Source organism: Talaromyces rugulosus, chromosome IV, assembly GCF_013368755.1.
Source record: "Talaromyces rugulosus chromosome IV, complete sequence".
Classification (NCBI taxonomy): domain Eukaryota; kingdom Fungi; phylum Ascomycota; class Eurotiomycetes; order Eurotiales; family Trichocomaceae; genus Talaromyces; species Talaromyces rugulosus.
Window position 1 is genome coordinate 490,814 of NC_049564.1, and position 21,650 is coordinate 512,463.

At 49.7% G+C, this 21,650-nt stretch overlaps 6 protein-coding genes across 6 annotated transcripts; 3 read left to right on the plus strand and 3 right to left on the minus strand.

Annotated features, from left to right (window-relative positions):
* Positions 1–13: 13 nt before the first annotated feature.
* On the minus strand, positions 14–2,046 carry TRUGW13939_06950 (uncharacterized protein; the record flags this gene model as incomplete). The annotated part of the gene is made up of 3 exons (XM_035490092.1): positions 14–742; positions 790–1,547; positions 1,599–2,046. 3 exons carry the CDS (start codon positions 2,044–2,046, stop codon positions 14–16), a joined length of 1,935 nt encoding a protein of 644 aa, XP_035345985.1.
* A 2,499-nt stretch (positions 2,047–4,545) lies between these two features.
* TRUGW13939_06951 (uncharacterized protein) lies at positions 4,546–4,917 on the minus strand (the record flags this gene model as incomplete). Its single annotated transcript, XM_035490093.1, has 1 exon — positions 4,546–4,917. The coding sequence occupies one exon, from the start codon at positions 4,915–4,917 to the stop codon at positions 4,546–4,548; it is 372 nt and encodes a 123-aa protein (XP_035345986.1).
* Positions 4,918–8,156: 3,239 nt separating this feature from the next.
* TRUGW13939_06952 (uncharacterized protein) lies at positions 8,157–9,701 on the plus strand (the record flags this gene model as incomplete). The annotated part of the gene is made up of 4 exons (XM_035490094.1): positions 8,157–8,268; positions 8,351–8,499; positions 8,554–9,581; positions 9,638–9,701. The coding sequence occupies 4 exons, from the start codon at positions 8,157–8,159 to the stop codon at positions 9,699–9,701; spliced, it is 1,353 nt and encodes a 450-aa protein (XP_035345987.1).
* Positions 9,702–10,292: 591 nt separating this feature from the next.
* Positions 10,293–11,175, minus strand: TRUGW13939_06953 (uncharacterized protein; the record flags this gene model as incomplete). Its single annotated transcript, XM_035490095.1, has 2 exons — positions 10,293–11,031; positions 11,120–11,175. 2 exons carry the CDS (start codon positions 11,173–11,175, stop codon positions 10,293–10,295), a joined length of 795 nt encoding a protein of 264 aa, XP_035345988.1.
* Positions 11,176–12,007: 832 nt separating this feature from the next.
* TRUGW13939_06954 (uncharacterized protein) lies at positions 12,008–16,603 on the plus strand (the record flags this gene model as incomplete). The annotated part of the gene is made up of 7 exons (XM_035490096.1): positions 12,008–12,065; positions 12,131–12,401; positions 12,465–12,866; positions 12,932–13,190; positions 15,189–15,261; positions 15,320–15,906; positions 15,962–16,603. 7 exons carry the CDS (start codon positions 12,008–12,010, stop codon positions 16,601–16,603), a joined length of 2,292 nt encoding a protein of 763 aa, XP_035345989.1.
* Positions 16,604–19,566: 2,963 nt separating this feature from the next.
* On the plus strand, positions 19,567–20,999 carry TRUGW13939_06955 (uncharacterized protein; the record flags this gene model as incomplete). The annotated part of the gene is made up of 5 exons (XM_035490097.1): positions 19,567–19,590; positions 19,641–19,709; positions 19,869–19,928; positions 20,051–20,809; positions 20,880–20,999. 5 exons carry the CDS (start codon positions 19,567–19,569, stop codon positions 20,997–20,999), a joined length of 1,032 nt encoding a protein of 343 aa, XP_035345990.1.
* Between the last annotated feature and the right edge of the window lie 651 nt (positions 21,000–21,650).

The window sequence follows — 21,650 nt, forward strand, 5'->3', positions numbered from 1 at the left end:
TTCATCTATGCAATCAAACAATCATGGCTAATTCTCGATAAGCCACCTGGTCGGGCTGCTCAGTCTCTTCCTTTTCGTACAACACCTCGGGCTTGATCTGGCGACGGAAGAGGTAGCGTTTGACAAAGTAAGGGATTTGGCGCAGACCCCAGGCTGCGTGAAACCTGGTTGGGACGGAAAAAACTTGGTCGAGCTCTTCGAGTGTTTTGTTTTTGGTTTCCGGCATGAACATTAGAATCAGCCACCAGCCGATCACGTTCCACGAGCCATACCAGGCGAAGCCGCCCGGGGTGGAAAACGCCGCAGAGAGCGACGGCCAGGTAATGGCGAGTATGAAATTGAAAAACCAGGTTGTTGCCGTGGCCAGAGACATGCCGTACGAGCGCACGTATAGCGGATACGCTTCGGCCGAATAGGTAAAAGGTACAGGGCCCTCGCCGGGCGAGTACGCAACCCCGAACAGGAACATTCCGAGCGCTATGCATCCTATGCGGGCCGTATGGTGTTTCTCTGGGATCCAGAAGCTAAACCCGGTAAAATACATGCACAGCGCCATAAGGGGGAAAGTAGATAATAGTAGATTACGTCGCCCAAAGGTATCGATTGTGTAGACTGCTGGTATTGCAAAGAGCCAGTTGACAACCCCAAAACCTAGGGATGCACTAAATGCAGACATAGGTGAAAAGTTGGCTTGCATGAAAATCTCCGACGAGTAGTAGGAAATGACGTTGACCCCGCAGAACTAAAACAATTAGCAAGAATAAATATAATTGACAGACACGGACATACCTGCTGCAAAAACATGACCAATTCGGAAGCAATCATGGCCCGGCGGTTCCGTGGGACACTAATCAGCTCTACCAATTTTTTCTGCCCTAGTTTCATACTGGTCTCGGCTTCGAGAAGCGTGTAGATGTAGTAAACGTCGCGCGCGGCCTGGAGTTTGGAGTGGCGGAGTCGACACATGGAGTGATAGGCCTTGTCGAAGCGTCCCTTGCTCATGTACCAGCGCGGAGACTCGGGACAGAAAAAGACGAGCAAGAGCACAATCAAGGCGGGAAACATGGCCGAGCCCATCATGAGACGCCAGTTGAGTCCGACTATGTTGGGCGGGTCGGGGACTTTGAAAAAGGCCAGGTCGGCAGCATATCCGAACATGATGCCAAAGGCAGTCCACATCTGCCATTGCATCACCAAGGCGCCGCGAATGGCGGGAGGACTCGACTCGGCGGCATAGATGGGCACAGTAGCGGATTTGGGACCGATGCCAAAGCCAAGCACAAAGCGGGCGATGAACATGTGCCACCAGGTGCTGACGCAGCCCTGCCAGATACAGGCCAGGGTAGAGATGCCACAGGTAATGAAGATGGTGCCGCGGCGGCCGAACCAGTGGTTGAAAGGAATAGTCAGCCAGCAGCCGGCAATGGCGCAGCACAGGTATGGAGCTGAGTTGAGCAGGCCGAGCAGCCAGGTGGATCGCGCGTCATTGCCATTGATTCCGAACTGATACTTGTAAATGACCTGGGCGCCGTTGACGACGGTCTCATCTTGTCAGGATTAGTATATCATGGAGAAAATAAACAAGACTTGAAACGTACCCATTCCCTGCACAGCAGCGCAGATGGAGCAAATGATAATCACGACATACATGAGCGGCGGCTGCGACCAGCGATTGGTAAATTCGTTGCGCAGGACTCGCAATTCTGCCTCAGTCAAGCCATCGATCTGGTCAAACTTCTCCGGGGCCTGGGCCAAGACGGCGCCCATTTCAAAGGCGCGGATATCCTCCTCGTCGCCCATCTGGTGGGTGATACTGAAGCGGAGACCCTGCTTTTTGAGCTCATCGTGGGTGAAGCCGGCGAGCGGGTTGGCGAGTTTGGCGTTGAGGTTGCGGCGAGCGCGTTCGGCGGCGGTGAGATGCGAGCGACGACGAGGCGCGAAGAAAGGGTCTTGTTGGGAGACGTACTCGACGTTGGGCGACGAGGAGGAGTGTGCAGCGTGATGGTTCCTACTACTACCAGTGGCAGTGGCCGTCCCATCTGGCATGGCGAAACAGTCGGTTCGAGACTGCATTGATCCGCCGAGACTAAGCCATGGAGACGTCGTCGTGGCTGCGTGAGGTGAAGATATGGGATGCGGTGTTTCACAAGTCGAGGCTCGTGGCGGATGGTGTTGAGTCGAGGTTCTTGTTTCTTGCCGGAAGAGGCAACTGCAACCCGTCACAGCCGGTGCGATGCGATATAACCAGGGAACCAGAAATATTTATTTTAGGGGAAACAAAGAGAAAAGTAAAAAGTGAAATGAGAAGAAAGATCGCTCACAAATCCAAACCCTCACCGGCGGTGATATATATGAAAGAGACTCCGAAGTCCTGCTTTGTCTCCGCACTGGAGAAACCCAAAACGGAGGGGGAAGCGTGGGTATTAATGTAGTATTATTTTAATGCACGTCAGAGGACTGGCGGAACTAGTCGGCTGCTGTGATAGGATAGTATTAAAGTCTAATCTTGAATCATATGGAATAGTTCCGGAAGGAAATAATATTAGTACGGAGTACGTAGTTGAATAATCAGCCCAGCGAGCCAGAGCCAGCTTTCGGATCGGGCTGGAATCGCAAGAAACGAGGCACGGAGTCAATAGAATCCTGGGCGAGGCGGGGCTCGTGCTGGTTTCTCCATCGTAGCCACGTTCTGGGGTTGCCCGATGCTGCCGATCGGATTCCATCACGGCTGGTTGGCCAGTCGAAGCCCCCTTGGACGCAGAGTCGGCAGCTCGCGTATTTTGTAGCTGTGCTCTGTCTCTTATCTCCTCTCCGGAGTCCGTCAAGTGATGCGATCATAGACTTGCCTATCGTCTTTGCTGAAGGTGGAGATGTACATAAGAACCATGGTGCCGGTATATTGCAAGTCAAAAGGTCGTATGCGATTCATGGCCATGTCCACTTGATGCCTTTGCCCATTCTCAATTCCTCGCTTCGCATGTTTCATCCCCAGCTCCCCAGTTTCACACTACTGACTCGTCGCGGTGGACTGAACGCCGAGGAACAAGAAGCAAGCAGCGAGAGAAGGCGAAGAAGCATCATGTGACCTTCCAGCACACTTCGAGAACAACTCTATGTGGGGCACCATCAGCACTAGTCCGCTTGCAGCCAGCGGGGCCGCGTGGGGCCGCTGGCGATTGGCCGGTGCGGCGCGGGGGCCAAATGAGTGCTTGGCACGACTAGTTGTTGTCAAACAATAAACGAATGTGCCGTCATCACAAAGCATTGGAAGCAAAAGATACCATATGTACGTACGGAGCACGGAGTAGTAGATAGTCTGACCGCCACGCTATTCTGCATCCGCTCATGGGGGCTTAATGTGATAGAAGCACAGCCGCCTAATCACGTCCGCTGGATCCCGGGGCGTGACCGCCTGGTCAGCATTAAGCCCAAGCCTCACGAATGGGCAGGCTGCCAAGTGGACAGCCGACAGCGTCGGCGCTGTCAGGCGGTGTCAGGCTATGAGCTACGGCCAGTATCCGCGCAGGAGTTGCGGGTCCTGCCTGGTCGATTGGATTCGGAGAGTATCTGAGGCTTCCGTAGGGCTCAAGCTTTGTTGCTTTGCGACGAGCCGTATGTCGCCTCGTATTCTTTGGTACGGTGCATGGTGGAGCGGCCCGTATGCTTCCATACTTCCATCCCTCCTGGACAGTATTTCAAATCAGATGAACAAAACAAAAACGAAAATTCTAATAAATACGCAAGCTGCATTAAACAAAAAGCCTCCCACATCAGACCAGATACCTAATACGAGTCCGCAATAAAGAAGCAAAATAATTAACCCAGCTGAGGGTGCGATGATCAACGTTCTCCATCGGAGCCTCGAAAGAGGGCCAATAGATAAATCGCCAGCCTTGCCAGCCTTGCCAGCCATTGCCCGTCGTGATTGAGTGATGAAGGATCACCATCCTTGTCCGCAAACCGGTTGATTATGCCTTCTCAGCGCGTTCTTGGACGCGGTTTCTGATTCGACGTCTATGATTTTTGCCTTCTAAACCAGAAAGAGAAGAAAAGGAGAAGAAGAAGTGACATGTCATTAGTCGAAGAGTGTACAGTTCGAAGATTACCCCGTGGGGTCAAGGTGCGGGGAATTTGCTACCGGATTGGTAGCTTGTTTCCCAAAGATTGATAATGTGTGTGTGTGTGTGTGTGTGTGTGTGTGTGTAGGTTGTGTAGCTATTCTTAGCTTGTGGGTGACAGGATGAGTTGGACGATGGGCGGGTTTTCGATGTCCGTAGACCGACTTGGAGCGCTGTGAAAAACTAGACGTTCCCTGTCAGTCAGACTCTTATCTCAACACTCGCATCGAATGCACACACCTTGAGAATCCAAAATCCACCAAGCTCATTGCTGAATCGTATGAAGGAAAGAGAAAGAAGAGAAAGAAGAGAAAGAAAGAAAGAAGATGTTTTTTTGATGTTAAACTCTTGTACATGGTAACAAGGGCCATTGAAAGTGCTTGGGTATCCGTGAGTTAAGATAAATTACTGCAGAGATGACAGATGATCAGTATTCGTCCAATATCGCTTCAATCTCAAAACGAAAGGAAATATAAGTAACATACTCTTTCGGAAACGCTTGGTTTCCGTTTGGATCAGCATGGCTCGAATACGGAGACGACGAGAATGGCAGCCAAAAGAGGTCGCGGATGAGCCAGACGATATACAAGATGCCCAGCACATAGAGATAGGCGATGATTTTGTAGGTGGACGAGCGCCATGTCACTCGGCGCGTGAGCTGGTGACCATATGGGCTTTCGATGGGAGCCCGGCGAGCCATTTGGGGCGAAAACTCCCCAGTTATGAAGCTGTGAGCGTGCCCTAGATTCGAAGCTGTTACTTGAGACGGTTCACTTTGAGACTGGCCAAGCCGCCACATGGTTGACCGAGCCCGAGCGACAAACGTTGACCCTGTCGGAACGCAAAGAGATAGTATTATTATTATTATTTTGGTGAGCAAGGAAAAATTTTCGTCCTTCTTTTTCATCAAATGCGCTGGCGAACCGGGGGCATTTAAAAACCGATAAGAGACCGCCCGTGGTAGGGGATTCGCTCCGGTTGTGTGCGAGGGCTCTGTTTCGTCGTCGTTTCTCGCCTCTTGCAGGTCCAGGACACCCACTGGCAAATTGGTAATCTGCAAGTGAATAGAAATTGCAGACTCAATTGGCGGCGACAGGCCGATTGGTGGAGCAGTGCCCAAAAGGAACAGCAAGTTGTTGGGGTGTTTTTTTATTTTAATTTTTATTATTATTTTTTTGGGATCATCCGCATGAATCCAGAGATCCACTCTGGGAAGGCTGCAGATCCAAGAGGAGAAGGCCAGGCCAAATCCAGTTAATAGTGAACGCCGCTGAAGATGATGATGCAGCTGGGCGATGCCACGATGCAGGAAGCCCGAACTGCCGAAAGAGAGCGCCCGACAGCAGTTGTTTTGTTTTTTTTTGTTGTTGTTTTTTTTTTTTGGCTGCTGCTGTTCTGCTTGTTATTTTTCTTCTTCTTTTTAACCCGCCGACAAAACACGCAGGTTGTTGGACGAATCAGAGCCTAAAGACGAGACGACAAGGGTGATGGCGTCCAAAGCATCGCCCTGATGCAGCGGTGAATGGCAATGGCAATCAGCCTCTTTGTCCCTTGGTTTTTCGCAGGGGGGTGTTGGGTTTGAATGGCACGACAGGGATGCGAGGTCCAGGCGATGACGACGGAGCGAGCTCACGATCTGGTGGCCATCTCAGCGGCAAGCAAGAATAACTAATAATAATAATAATCAATAATAATAATAATAAGCAGGCGGCAAAAACGTAACCCCCAAAAAAATCGGGAAGCGCTGGTTTAGGAAAGGTGAGGTGGGCATCCAGTTGTCAGGGACTCCACCGCAGCGCAGCCAGCTCGGGCGAGACTGGTGATGGCGAGCGAGATCGCGATGAGCAGCAGGCCAAGCAAGCAGTACTAAGAACTAGCTGAGGGCGTTGTGTAACAGCCTCAAATCACACGAAAGCAGCGGTGCGGTTTGTGTATCATCGTGGAGTTGTCGAGTCGAGTAGAGAAGGAGGGGAAAAGGACGGCCGGCGAGCTCCAGGAGTGACAACAGAGGGAAAACAGCTAGCCGTAATATTACCGTACGGGTGGTGGTCCCTGTCAGCGGACCCAGCAGGCGCCGTGGTCTTGCGTAGTACGCATGTACCGGTACGTGTTTGCACTTTGCAGTGTTTTTGCGTTTGTCGCAATAATACCCCGTACGGTACGAAGCTTATTGCAGTATTATTGCAATACTGCGGCGTGCAGCAGGCGTATTAATAATACGGCGGTAACGGCTGGCGGCCAATCACGCGACAAGCCACTAGCCCGAAGAGGAGCGCTAATCCATGGTCGCGTCACAAGGGTCTGGAACGCGGGGTCTGGGCCTTTGTATTATTACTACTACTACGTATCATTTATTACCGTTGTTGCCCTTGTTTGTTGTTGTTATGGGATGTCCTCTTCTCTGACTCCATGTCAGTACATCTCGCGGCTGCTCTCTGGCCCAGCCAGCACACATCACTGGCCACTCCCCAGCAATCACTTCAAAGGCAACAGGCAAGAGTAATAGACCTGGACCACACTAGCCCTGCAGCGATGTTTATTAGGCGCGCCCACTGTCCAGCGGGCCGCCGGAGCGTCTTTTCCGGCCGCCCTACGGTGGCCCTTCTGACCAGTGAGCGAACGCCTTAGGTAGCACTGATCGGCGCCGTACATCTTATATGATTACTTGAAAGGTTTGTGTGCATATTTCCTCTGCCGGCTGCTGTGACTTGACTCAGGACGCAGCTAGCTCGCATGGACCGTGTCGGAGTGTGTCATCGTTCTCCTGCCACCATCCCGGCCCAGCGCGATGGGCCATGGCCTGCACCGAAGCCTATCGAGACCTGCTCGATGCCGGGATTTGACTCGATTTATGCAGGATGCCGGGATCTGTCCGGCCTTTACACACCTGCAGTGCGTATATGACGCCAATATGCGGCTGTTGCGTGTCGGTGAACACCTTTTTGTCTCAGGCCATGCCTTTTGCGAGCCCGGCGGTTCCTACCAGCATCGGACGGATCTGCACGCCATCGTGAGATTAGAAGAAGAAAATAACAAAGTTAAGAAATGCAGGGAAACAAGCACAATCAGGTTGCCCTTGCCCTCGAGGGCAAGAATTCAATACTAGTGTCGCTTTTCGCGTCAAATGGTGTGTGTGACGTGCATACTAATGCTATGCTGTTGGGCAGCGGAATTATGCTAAAAGAAAAAGAATAAACGGTGTCGTTTCTGGCGGTCTGCTGCTGCATGCCATCATTTCTGGAACCCTGGACCCCATTTGTATTTTTTTTTTTCGAGTTTTTGCGGCTACCGTGGATAACGGTATAACAATGCGAGTGATGATGCGGCAGAAAGATTAAGATCGACAATTGATTAAGCATCGCACGTGACTTGTTTGTATCGCCGCCTCAGGCATGAGTGCACGTGACACTGCACAAAATAAAGAACGGGAAGAGAAAAAAAATCTTTAATTTTTATTACTACTATTTAATATTATTATACGAGATGGAATTGCCTAATTATTAACCTCGATAACCTTAAACCATGGCTGAGGTCACGTGCGCCGGGCCACCGGGTGACGGGTCACGGTCACGGGGACGCAGTCGAGTTGCCGACGCTTGGTCGAGCTTGTGAGGGCGCGGTTGCCGCGAGCGCAGAATCAGTCTCTGGAATTCCTGCGTGAGATCCTGTTTCTCCTCCTTGACCTCGACGAACGCCTGAGTATTCTTATCATATCTGCCAGTCGCTTTTGTTTAGATCTTCAAGCTGCGCATTCCATTCCAGCAACGCCAATGAGTCATAGCGCCCGGCCTAACAAGTAGCACCCAGTTAGACCTCGGCAGCTGCAGTTCTCCCCCCGCGGGGAAAGCTGCCCGTTTTTGTCCGACGGCTCTGCTCATTGAGTCATAGCAAAGCTAGAAGAAACAAGCATACTAAATAATACACAGAGGACAAAGGGCAATACCTCTGCACACTCGCCACGCACGCGACTCGACATCGAGCGCACCCATTGACCGTTTCAGCGCAGGCCTGAGGGCCTGACGGCAAATTGTGTTCATCATGTGGAAGGCGTCCGACAAGCTGATGGCCACCATCAAGCACTATGCCAGCTTCCCCGCTACCGGGGTGTCCCTGCGACAGATGGTGCAGTTTGGTGAGACCCCATCGCCCGGTATGTCACTTATCAGACGAATCGATCAATGCGTGATCAGATGCATGGTCCGGTTGATGGACGGCTAACAATGGCAACACAGGAACCCTGTTTCGCGCGTCGCAATTTTTATCTGAAGAACTGCCCATCCGGCTCGCACACCGCGTGCAGGAATTAAATGACCTACCCGATGGACTTAATGACATGCCGTCTATTAAGAAAGTAAGGGATTGGTATGCTCAGTCGTTCGAGGTAAATTTCATCCCCCATGAAAAGATACTACAACAACGCAGCTGACGAAGCCAGGAAATTATCGATGTACCCAAACCGTCCCTGAGTCAAGAAGTCAAGTCCCTCCTCGCGCGTCCCATGAAGAGCAATGGCCATTCCAAAACACTGAGCAAGACCACGTGGAATCCGAGCGTCAAGGAGGGCCAGTACAGATCGTCGCCGCCCTCGATGAGCATCAATGGCAACAGGCATATCGAAGAACAAGTAGGCATGACGAATGGAGGCACCAAGGCAAGATTGGCTGCTGCGCGACGATACTTTGTCCCATCAGAGGACCATGTTGACTGGCCACCCGAGATTGACGACTTTAACCAACGCTTTAGCCAGACTCTGCAGCAGATTAAGCGACGGCACGATGGCGTTGTCACGACGGTGGCCCAGGGAATTCTAGAGTACAAGCGCAAACGCCAAAGACTTCAGATTGACTCGAATATACAGGCCTTTTTGGATCGTTTCTACATGTCTCGAATTGGTATACGTATGTTAATCGGTCAGCACATTGCCCTAACAGAACAAACGCATGCCCACCATCCAAACTACGTGGGTATTATCTGCACCAAAACGAATATTCAAGAAGTCGCCATGGAGGCGATTGAAAACGCTCGCTTTGTCTGTGAAGACCACTACGGACTGTTCGAGGCCCCCAAGATCCAGCTCATCTGCAAACCCGACTTGGATTTCATGTATGTGCCGGGCCACTTGTCGCACATGCTGTTTGAGACGTTGAAGAACTCGCTGCGTGCCGTCGTCGAAAGACATGGCGCCGAAAAGGAAGATTTTCCCGTAACCAAGGTCATTGTTGCCGAAGGGCGCGAGGACATTACCATCAAGATCTCAGACGAGGGCGGCGGCATCCCGCGGTCGTCGATCCCGTTGGTGTGGACATATATGTACACCACCGTGGACCAGACGCCCAACCTCGACCCTGATTTTGACAAGAGCGATTTCAAGGCCCCTATGGCCGGGTTTGGCTATGGGTTGCCCATTAGTCGCCTGTACGCCCGATACTTTGGAGGAGATCTGAAACTGATCAGCATGGAGGGGTGAGCAGTACAACCCTTCTTGAGACTAAAGAAGTATTTCCTGACGATTGTTCTAGCTACGGCACCGACGTCTACCTCCACCTCAACCGCCTATCGTCGAGTTCGGAACCGTTGCATTGACAATCACCAGTCATGAGGGACGGCCGCGCCCGTTTCACTTCTTTTCCTCGCCTCCATCCGGCATACCCGGAGCCGCCATCACAGGCGCAGCCGTCGTCGTCCCAAGGATTGACGCTGATGAGTGCACAGCTACTACGCCATCGACTGCGTAGCCGCGAGGTTTCCGAACGAAAGCAGGTGGGCGATGTCGAGTCTGTGTTGGGTCGTGGTTAAATATACGACTGAAAGACCAACACATTCCTGTACGTCAGGTTTATCGTTTATGATATCCAAATATTGTACATTATTGATGCTGAGATATGCCTATATATACCGATACTGTTAATTGACGAGTTTACCAACATACATGTATCACATGTACATGTAGTATTGTAGCATCTGTATGAAAGCGACTTTCGTCCTGATATTCAATATATATATATGAACTATCTAAACCCATCAGACAGCAGTTGGACATAATTTTCACTTTCCGCATGGCCAATCTGGTCAGAGACTGCGTTCTCGGAAGACTGTTGTGAAAATAGCTTCATCATTTGGGGTTGGCCAGTAATGAGGCAATAAAAAGAAGAAGAAAAAGAAACAAAAAAACGACTATGACCGCGGTCGAAAAAAAGAGTCAATCCGCTTCTGGCTGGTATCATGCTGCATACTCCCAATACCGCCGCGCGTGCGCCGTAAGTCTGCGAGATGCGGTTTGCTGTCGATAGACAGGACCGTCATGGACCATCCGGACAGTACAAAGTCAGAGAGTAACGATATGGATGATGTTGGGTTGTCCAAAAGGGCCGCATCTGGCTCAATGGATACCTCCATAAATCCCGTATTACTCCAGAATGGAGTCAACGCGCCTCCTCCTCCCCCCGTCGGACTGAATTGGACAGCTCCTGGTGAGAATAATCGCGTGAGACATTCCCACAGCACGCGGAGTATGATTCCGTGAGCGACAATGGCGATTGCTTGGCTGGTACTATCAGCCTCAAACACGGCCGGAAGAAAGTAATCATTCAGAAAAGCATTGGCACGATCACGCATCGCCAGCTCCGTCTCCGCGGGGACAAAGACTGCGTCTTCCTCTTTTTCTTCATTGTTACGACGAGATCTGCGAAACACGGTGCCTTCCCGCGAGCCAAATTGCTGTTCTTGCAACAAAGCAGTCAGTCTCAGCTCCGTGGTGTTTGTTGTGTTTATGCCCTCGGCGGTGGCTACGGCGCGATGCAGGTCCGACGAAAACACGTGCGAGAAGCGGGTTCGCGTCGATGCAAAGTACTGCGCGAGACGTTCGATTTGGAGAATCCCATGGCTAGTCAGAGGAGAGTCTGTTGATCCGGCCCTGTTTGGGGGAAGAGGTATTAGTAGTCCAACTGGTTAATACTTTTGTTTTCTTCTCTGAAGGTGCCCAAAGATAGAGGCAGCAGTACCATGCTTGGCCGACATTGTGAATAGTCTCGGCATGGCGGATGAGAAAGACTTTCATGCTGAGGGGACATCATTAGACCTGTCTTGAGAGAGGGAAGAATCGCCGGTGGTGAAGCGAAGAGAAGTCGCCATTCCCAACCAGGACTAGCGCACAGCAAATTCTGCCCGCCGCGCTAATGCACGACTCTGCCCTATAACAACTAACAACATCGACTCGGTACGACTCGACTTGACTTGTACAGCACGAGGTGGCCGAATTCGTTGGCAGATGACACCTGGAGCATTTGTTGGATTTCCATATTGACAGCCGAACAGATCCAATTGACTGTTCCCTGCCAAATAATGCCATATACCGCAATACACAGTACATCCAAGAGGGGCACAATGATCGACAGCACTTTCTTCGCTTCTCTCAGTGTCAATTTTTAGCATCGTAGTTACACGTACCCCCTGGATATTTTTAAAATCCCTTCATACCGCCCCCAAATATTGTAATGTGTCTGGCGGGCTTTATTAATACTATTATCATTTGCTGTCCCAGGTGTTCACCGCTTTCGACCTGATTGGGAAAGAAGAGAAAAAAAAGCACATGCTGTGGCGGGGCCAGCAATTTCACACCACGACTAACCAACTAGCCTGGAGTGGATTTTTTATTTTCTGGTTGGGCTCTTCGTCCGCGTTATTGCAAGTGTTGCCATCTGTTGCATTCTTCTTTTTCTTTATCTCTCCCATTGATATTTTTTCCCCTCCAGCGAACTAGTCCTCAGGTAACCCACCACAGTCCTCCCCAGTCCGTGGCTGCGTGCCAATGGATCGACACCTTCAATTCTTTTTGTGCGTTCACTAAGACATGACTATGGGTTTAAGTGGAGTCCAATCATACAGTCACAATGACCGACATTGCTGAGCAGACCAACGGTCAAGAACAACAAGAGCAGCCGTGGAGTAGTATGTGCGCTGAATACACCCCGCTGTGATATGTTGAGAGATATGATTGCTAAACAACAGAACAGCACCCACCAAGCAGCCCTTCCAAAGCGGCGTACGCACCAACGGTAGAGCCTTCAACTCGCCCAATTGGCGAACCAAGACCGAAGAGAGCCCGCAGCAGACCTCCTCGACTCAGGCCAACAACTCGCCTCGCTCCCCCTTCAACCGGTCATGGCAGGCTCAGACAGTCTCCCCCGCCATCAACGAGGGCCGCCGGCTCTACGTGGGCAACATGCCCTACATGGCCAAGAAGGAGGACGTAGAGACTGTCTTTGCGGAGGGAGGCTACAAAATGTGCGGGCTTTGAGAAGCAATTGAAAAGAAGAAAGAAAGTTGTCTGACTCCGTCCTTTCCTAGCGAGCGCGTTGACATCTCGATCGACCCCTTCACAGGGCGCAACCCGTCCTACTGCTTCGTCGAGCTGGAGAGCAAAGAACAAGCCGACCGCGCCATGGTGGAGCTGGATGGAAAGGATCTGCTGGGCCGGCCGGTCAAAGTCAAGCCTGGCGTGGCCAAAGCCTCGCAAGACCGCTCGTCTCCACGCCCGTCCAACAACAACACCACCGTTGCTCCTCGCTCCACCGAAAAGCCCGGCTCGCCTTCAGTTGCCTTTGATCGCTGGCAGCGCAACGACGCCTCTTCCCACTTCAAGGGCTACAGTGAAAACGGCCGACGGCTGTACGTGGGTGGCCTCCCGAAGCTGTCCAACCAGCAGACCATTGACTCTGAGATTCAAACGCTCTTCAACGGCTACAATATGTACGTTTTCTCTCAGAAATATAGAGCGCGTCAAACACTGCCGAATACTAACCCAGACTCATCAGCGAGGCTGTCAGCAAACTAATCTCCCCCCACCCGTCGAAGCGATTCGAGGCGGGGGACCACTACTACCTCTTTGTCGATTTCGCGAGCGCAGACGAAGCCACCGCTGCGCAGGCCGCTCTAGACGGTCACGATGGCCCCTGGGGCGGCAAGATCAGGGTCGGCAAGGCTCGGGGAGAGTCCTGGAAGCCCGACGAGCGCCGCAAGTGGTCGTCAACTCAGACCGACGATGCTCCTGAATCTGCTGCAGCCGAGCCTTCGGTATGAGTGAGAGCTGCTCTCTTTGATATGAATTCTCCAATCTACATAGACTCTCCTGCCATTTTTGAGACAAGTCGCCTCCTAGACCTTTTACATTATGGCCAACATCTCGAAACAGACGAGTCTTTTTACAAAGACGATCAGACGAGATAACGGCTATAGACATTTTGTACATGCAGTGGCTAAACCCTGCAATGAATGAGTGAATGCTTTCCGAAATAAAAGTATAAAATAGAACTTTTGAATAAACTTTTTTCTAGTACAAATTTCCAGAGACCTTTTTCTTTCTTTCTTTCTGGTTTAATTTAGACATACACCTCGCTATTAATGTTCAAACCGAGTTCTTTATTAGCTTTTGGCCTTTCCTGATTTGTATAGTGTAGTCGATGACATAGTCGCTATTTTATGGTTATCGTAACTTGTAAGTGCTAGCAACCATCAATTGGAATATCTTTATAACTTTTTAACAAGAAGTTCTGCGAAATTATCATTTAAACATTTTAATAATACTTCGGTACCATATATATAGATGCCTGTTTTGGTAATTTGCCCCAAACGACACCGAAAAGCTTCCCCGCCACAAGTATCTCCAAGCTCCTTCCACCCGCGCCACGGAATCTTGCCCCGCGCTCAAACTGCACCTCGGTCCTCTACTCAAGACTCAGTCAGACAGTTTCTCGCTCCAAAAAAAAAAAGACAATCTTCTTCGATAAGACTGCATGGCGCAATCATCATCGATTAACCTTCCATTCAACTACGTATTAGGGCCGGCGCTGGTACTTCCACCGGGGACGATCGGCAATCAGCGCGTGAGCTATCTCGTGCTCCGCTGCCAAGCAGACAATTCGCTACAGTATGTTGGGTTCTGCTCTGCTTCTTCATCTTGCAAACTCATAACTCTCTAGCTCCTTTCTCCTTCTCTCCTTTCGATCGATCTTGTCCAGCCTAGCAGCTTATCCTCCCCGCCATGTCGTCTGGCAACTCCGGTCGCAGAAACTCTGCTAGTAAAACATTCTTTGCCAGCGTGAGAACAATCCCCCTCCGTTCAATACACACCATGATAGCATGGCCTGCTTGGATTGTTTTGGATTTTTGTGTTTTTTCGTTCTTCCGTTTTACCTGTCGATGCTCTGTCTCTCTCTTCGCACCGTCTTGTGACGTACTCGCGAAACCTCCACTGCACTTTGCACTCTTCTACCTCGTCTATTGCAACCGCCCACCAAATGGCATTTCGGGAACATGGGACATATTCTAGATTCTCTATCGCGACAGGGTAGATTCATTCTCTGCTGCAGCCCAGCCGTGGCCACCTGGACCCCCCCGCTACGCCCCTAGCCTATGAGGGCAACAAGCAAGCATCGCGACGGCCGAGGGATTTTCCGATCTACACCGAGGTTCGTACTTGTCAACGCTCCGGTTTTAGTTCGTGGCCATGATTTTATTCTACTCCGGTCATGGCCAACCATTCCGAAAATTTCCAACGGTCAGAGGCCTAGGACCTCTTTTGTCAGGTGATGCCGGATCTCGTGGCATAGCAATAATCACTCACGCCACAGTTGCTGGCCTTATGAATCAGCGGGGCTCGTTACGGTCCAATCCGGCGCAGTTGCGGTTGCAAGTTGCAAACAAAATCACCCTTTCCGAGCCGGTGGCCAGCCCGGCCTTAGTGAGATCGGCCCATATCCGCTCCCCACGCTCCGTGTACATGCTTGAGGCGGTGTGAGGAAGGCTCGGATCGAATAAAGCAGGTCGCTCATGTACAAAGCTCAAACTGGTCACTCAAAAAATTCCTATTAATGATCGTCGACAATCATGACACAAATAGCTATCACCACCACGCAGAGGACCCGTCTCCGCTTTAGTGTTCCTGTAATGAATCTTTAACTGCTTTTCAAGTTCCCTGCTTTGCTGCTTATTCTTGTCTTGTCTATTTTCTGACTTGGCTGTCGAAATTTTACTATAACGAGAGAGGCTCTATGCTAACTTTTCCTTCTACAGTCAGATGACACAAAAATATGTGTTATCATGGTTGGCTTGCCAGCCCGAGGCAAAAGTCTCATTGCTGGAAAAGGTAGGCCTCTCTTCGGTGGCTTTAAACATAAACACTTGAATGCTCACTATATGACTAGCCCTGCGATATTTTGCTTGGGTCGGAATCACAGCTCGGATTTTCAATGTAGGCACTTATCGCCGTGAAAAGTCGCCTCATCCGGAAGCTACATTCTTTGATCCACATAACTCAGAAGGAGAGAAGATGAGACGGGCTGCCGCTGAGGCAGCAGTCTCAGATATGCTCAAATGGTTCAGAGAAGACAATGGCGTCGTCGGCATTTTTGACGCTACCAACTCGACGAAAAGCAGGCGAGCATGGATCCACAAGACGTGCCAAGAAGCCGGCATTGAAACCCTCTTCGTGGAATCGCTATGCGATGACGAGGACATCATCATGAGCAACATCCTAGAGGTGAAGACAACTTCGCCAGATTACAAAGGACAAGATCCAGAAGTCGCGGCTCAAGATTTTCGGAACCGCATCCGCCACTATGAAACAGTCTACGAGACTATAAGCGAGGATGAAAAGGCATACACCTACGTGAAGTTGATCAATGTTGGCTCCACAGTCATCATCAACCAAATTAAGGATTACTTGTCAAGTAGACTTGTCTACTATATTCAAAATCTTCATATCAAGCCACGCTCTATCTGGCTGTCGAGGGTATTTTTTATGCTGTCCTCGCACCACCATTTTTGAAAACTAATATAATATATAGCATGGAGAGTCAGAGTATAACTTAACGGGCAAAATCGGCGGCGATTCAGACATATCATCCCGAGGAGAAGCTTATGCGCGAGCGCTTCCGGGGCTTCTCAAACAATCCGGAGTCCCTCCCGATACGAAACTTATTATTTGGACTTCTACTCTAAAACGCACAATTCAAACAGCGCGCCATCTCGCTGCAGAGACGGGATATGAAAAACTCGAATGGAAAGCTCTGGACGAACTTGAGTCTGGTCTTTGTGATGGGCTGACATATGAAGAAATCGCCGAGAAATATCCCGAGGATTTCGCAGCCCGAGACGAAGACAAGTATAACTACCGCTATCGCGGCGGAGAATCGTATCGAGACGTCGTAATCCGACTAGAACCAATCATCATGGAGCTTGAGCGCAGCGAAAACATCATCATTGTCACCCACCAAGCGGTTCTGCGATGTATCTATTCCTACTTTCACAACATGTCGCAAGAGCAGAGCCCTTGGATGGAGGTTCCGCTTCACACACTGATCAAACTGACGCCCCGCGCATATGGCACCGAGGAGAAGCGCTTCAAAGCCAACATCCCCGCGGTGTCTACCTGGAGAGGGAAAGGCACTTCTGCCAAGCATCAAGATCCTGGCCAGCCAAGTCATTGATTATTGACAGGTAAACCACGGTAACTTTGCACTATTTGACAAGCTCTTCACTCAATCACCCCCATATTTTTTATTTATTTTTTATTCCATATCCTCTTTTGACGCTATCGAAAACGGAAATTTTTTTATTTTATTGGTCACGGGTGCTACTGGATGTGAATTATAGCATGGCGTGGCGTTGGATTATACGGTACATATATACATCAATGGAATGGAGGGAGGACTCTTATCGGGGATCAAATCAATGTATTTTCTGAACCTAGGCATTCTTCTGTATCCGAAAATTGGCAATTTAAGTGTTCTCTGATCAATACTATATTCAATGTCCATTGGTTGCAAGGAGACAACCAACCGTCAACTAACCGTGCCACCTGCGCACCCGCCGCTCCCGCTTTGGGTGTGCATCGTCTCAACATTTTCGACTCAACACTGATTTTTGTACATAACTTTAATAAATTGATTAATTACACTTGCACCCCTTATTTATCCATAATAAAAAAAGTATTTCCAGAATCCTGAGTAGCCTGAGAAGGCAGATTTAAAAAGCAATCAAATAACAGATTCCTAGTTGGCTTGTTATATTAATTCTTATTTTTATGCTGTTTAGCTTTCCGAGAGTACACTTAGTGTCTAGGAATTTACTCGTTGTCACAAGCATCGTCAAATGGTGTTGAATTTCATGATGTGAATATCTTTGACATACTTACTGTAACAATGTAATGTAGATCATTATACATAAGAGTTCTTGAAAACCGCTGTTTTCATATAGAATGGCCCTGTCAGGAATGTGCATTCTATGTAGATCAAATCCTGTCTACCTCAATTACCGCTTTACCAAAAAGGGACCCCTTAGTGGGGATAATTTCTCTTGGTCCTATACAGACTCTATTTCTGCTGTCAAATCCTTTGGACTCTAGACTGGTCATTCCAGTATATATCTTATTATTTTCACATTCTTTACTTTCCATTTCCACATTCCAGTCTATGAATTATTGCTGTTTTCATAGAGCAATAGATCAGCACAGAAGCAAGGAGTCGGTGCAGCTCCAACTGTCTGTTCTTAAAACTGCGTGATGTTCCGGATTGTTGGTTATTTCTCAGCGCGGCCGTTATCTTATGGATCGATCCGTTCTCCGTTTTCGGCCAGATTGAATATCGATACTAGGTTCGCCTATATTGCCATCCAACTTTAGATCGGGCGATGTCTACTGATTTAGCATCCTACCTACATACAGTAATTTCAAGCTATCCATGGCCCTATAAATAAAATTGTATTGTTTTAAACTCTAATCGGCCGTACATAAATACCATGAATTTAGGGCAGCGCGTGTAGGCTTTGACGACTCAACAATAATCCACCTTTCAACAAAATCGAACGAGTTTTATCAACACCACCACGGCGAGCGACTATTTTAATATCGATGAACGCATAAAAAAGTGCCCTTCAAGCTACAGAACGTGAAAATTACCTAATTGCAAATCGCAGTTTTTTAGAGGCGAAGAAGAGTTCTTTGTCCAGATATACTTTAGATAAGTTAGATATATCTGAAAAGCCCTCTATTGTCTAAAAAGATGCTAGAAGTGGTTGAACCCTTTCTTTCACGGTATCCCGAGTATAAAATATGTCAAGAAGAGCTTTACATTTGGACTGTGAAAAAGCGCATAAACTGAGATAATTACGATCTGATTTTGACACTTCACAGAGATTATCGCGCAGTATGGTATTTCCGAAGAAAACATATGTAATTTTGATGAGACTCACTTTAATATTGGATGTCAAGATATCAATGTATGTGACGGCTGGGGCTGAGGCTGAGGCTATCCCCAAGGGTAGGAGCTGCCTCGGGGCCGGGTGGGAGCCTCAGGCAGAAAGAGGCCTCAGGCAGGAAGGGCATCAACCCTAACCCGCGGTGCCAGATCTGGGAATAGCCTCACCCCGGGGCCATAAGGGGTCAAGCTGGTTAGCTAAGCACACAAGGTAAAATCTTCCTGCAGGTCCTGATAGTTAGATTCCTTTCCCATGCTTGTTGTTTTAGAGAACCGCACCCCTAGATAGGAATCAAATATCTTTGGAAAAAGGCACGTCACATGTATCATGACTTGTGAACTTTATGAGAAAAGTATATAACTCCACAAATTTGGTGAAGATAAAATAATTATAATCTTTTATAGATCTCTATATTAGCTATCTTTTGTAATCACTTGGTGTCGGCATTTTCATGTTATATATATATTGACATCGCTTCCTGATTGAGTGTAAAGTGGGTGGTGTCTGAAAGACTTATATATGAGGGAGTTGGAACCTACTGGGCTCTGAGGGGGTTCCTACTAGGAGTCGAGGCAGTATATAAAGTAAATAGATATGGGTTATATTGATATAGAATAAACCGCTTGAGCCCCTTCATCCTGGGGGATGGGGTCTCAAGCTTATAAGCCTGATCTAGATGAGATCCTACTTCCTAACAGGGTTATATTCACCGAGCATGAGGGGTAGATGCATCCTTTGTGATGTATCAACTCAACCCGCGGAGGATATGCAGGCCTTTGTAAGCCGGATCGGCATCCCCGAGCCTGGCACTTCACAATCCATCCCTCCTGGAAGGGATCGTCCTCGAGACCTTGTATCCGTAGGTTGGGAATAACCTCATGTCTGACGCGGTGGTTGCTGCGGCAGCCGGCCAATCAAAACAAAGGGCATCACGGTTTCCTGATTCGGAAGGCGGTTTGGTGCAGCAGTGGGTGGGTCCACCCACGCGTGTGTTGACATATGGGAACTCCAAAAATAAACATGGGATGTTCCTTATCCACGCGCAGCAACACCTTGGTATGTGCCCCTTGTTGATTCCCCTGTCGATTGGTTTCGAGTTGTAAGCTATCACGGACATTTTGCTAATCTTAAATCATGGTAGTTCTTAGAATCAAGCTTTTTTCTTCGTCCTGTTCTGCTTCTGCCTCTGCCAGCAATGGCCCCCCGCGCCCCCAAGCCCGTTCGTCTCCCAGTTCAGGTGCATGTTGACCTATCCTGACGTTCTTGTAGAAAACCCCAACCCGTCGTGGGCCCTCGGGCTCTACTCGTCGTGGCCGCGGTGCTCGCCGCCCTGCTCTGGTAAGTGCTTCCTTGAGAGGCTCCTAGTCGGCTTCGAGTCGGTTCCTAGTGGAATGGCATAGTGCTTTGGTATCCCGAGTTACCGCAGTTGTCTCTGGGACTTCTCGTAATAGTCATCCAGCAGTTATTAGATCATTGGCTAACAGGTTTGAATAATAGGAGAATGTTTTTACTCCCCCTGCCGTCACCACCGAGGAGCTTGACGCACTCCTCGCTGTTGTAAGTAGTTCGATATAGGCTTTCTCAAATCGACCTTGGTTTCCCCCTCCTAGTAGGCTCCGTCTCGGGGCCTAGGTGGATAGTATATGTAGTAGATACTAATAGGTATATCCAATTTTTAGGAAGATTCGGACTTGTCGTCCCTTGAGCCCGATGCCGACATGACCGATCGCCTTGAGTCTGGCCCTGCCGGGGATGCCACTTCGGCTCCCTTGGCTGAAAACATGGTGGAGGATGCCGATGAGACTCCTCGTCATACACAGGCCGCCTCTGAGACGCCTGTGCCGGTGGCTTCTGGCCCGGGTATCCCTGATGTCCTTCTGTCTGGCGACCAGCCAGACTTTTCGGGATACTATGACCCTCAATCTGGGGCTCCTTTGTGTGCGCTCGGAGCACGCGGTCTACATCGGTTGACTAGTCAGGAGTCAGCTCGATTGGCGAGGGTCCCTCCTGCGTACTTTGGTGCCGTCCCTGTGGCGGATGAACGCTTAGTACTTTGGCAGAGCCACCCCTGTTTGCGTTGTGCAAAACTGGTGGGCCGCCACCAGAATTTCTGCGTGCGGCGTCTGCCAACGGAAAAGTGTTGTCGCTGTTCCTGTTTGGGAGTAAAATGCGATTCTATACCAGACTCGCAGTTGGCCTCATTCCGCATTGTGCAAGCAATGTTCCGCTTGGGCGTGTCTCCAGAGGCCATCCGGGCAGCCGCCGATTGGGTTCGGGTTGTCGAGGGGACGCTCCGTAGGGAGCCATCCTCGTCACCCTCTCAATCGCGGATTCGCTCGCTGGGACCGTCCGAGTCGGACCGAGTCGCAGCATTGGAAGCCCGCCTTGACCGGATTGAAGGCACCATGGGCCAGATTCTTCAAATCTTGAATCGGCAAGTAAGTGTAATCCCTTTTTGGCGTTTGCTTTCAATGGGGCTTTTGCCTAGTCTAGTACTGATGGTAATAGAATGAATATTTTGGCATTGCGCCTGCCGCTGTCCCTGCTGCTCCTGCTTCCCCTGCCGCCCGCCGCCATGGCGGTGTTTTGTGGAGTCCTCCTGCGTGGGGTGGTCCTTCGGGACAGTAGTTTAGTCTTGGTGGTTGGTTTTCTTTTGTTTTTTTGAATAATGAAATCTTCTTTCTCGTCGTGCGATTTCCTCGTAGAATCCTCGTTAAACCTGAAACCCGGTGGGAAAAACAGGAAGAGTGATTCCGGAGCACAGCCGGCTCCCTCTCATGGCCAAGTAGTAATCCTTGTTGGTGGTGCCAAGGGGTGTAGTGGAGGCGAGGAGGTCATATTTATATACTAGGACGGTTCCGAGTCGGAGCCTTTGTGGCTCCTAGTCGGCTTCGGGTAGGAGGCCCCAAAGTGATGAAGACCAAAAAACCTGTTCTTAGGAAAAGGGTCTATCTTCTTTTTGCTTTGTAGGCTGCCGACTGGTGATATTCCTCAAGGAGTTCCTTTGCATTGCCGAGGTCTTCTTTATCCAACCATTTGTTCTCATAAGAAGGATATCCAAGCCATTTTACCAAGTACTTGGTTCGTCCGCGGTAGGTGCGATGGTTGACGATGGCTTCGATTTCCCATTCTTCTTCGTCATCCACAATAATCGCTTGTGGTTCCCGTTCACTTTCTTCTCCTCTCCGTGGATAATACGGTTCTAATAAGGAGACATGGAAAACAGGGTGAATTCGACGCCAATTCGCCGGTAGCCGGAGCCGGTAAGCTTGCTTTCCT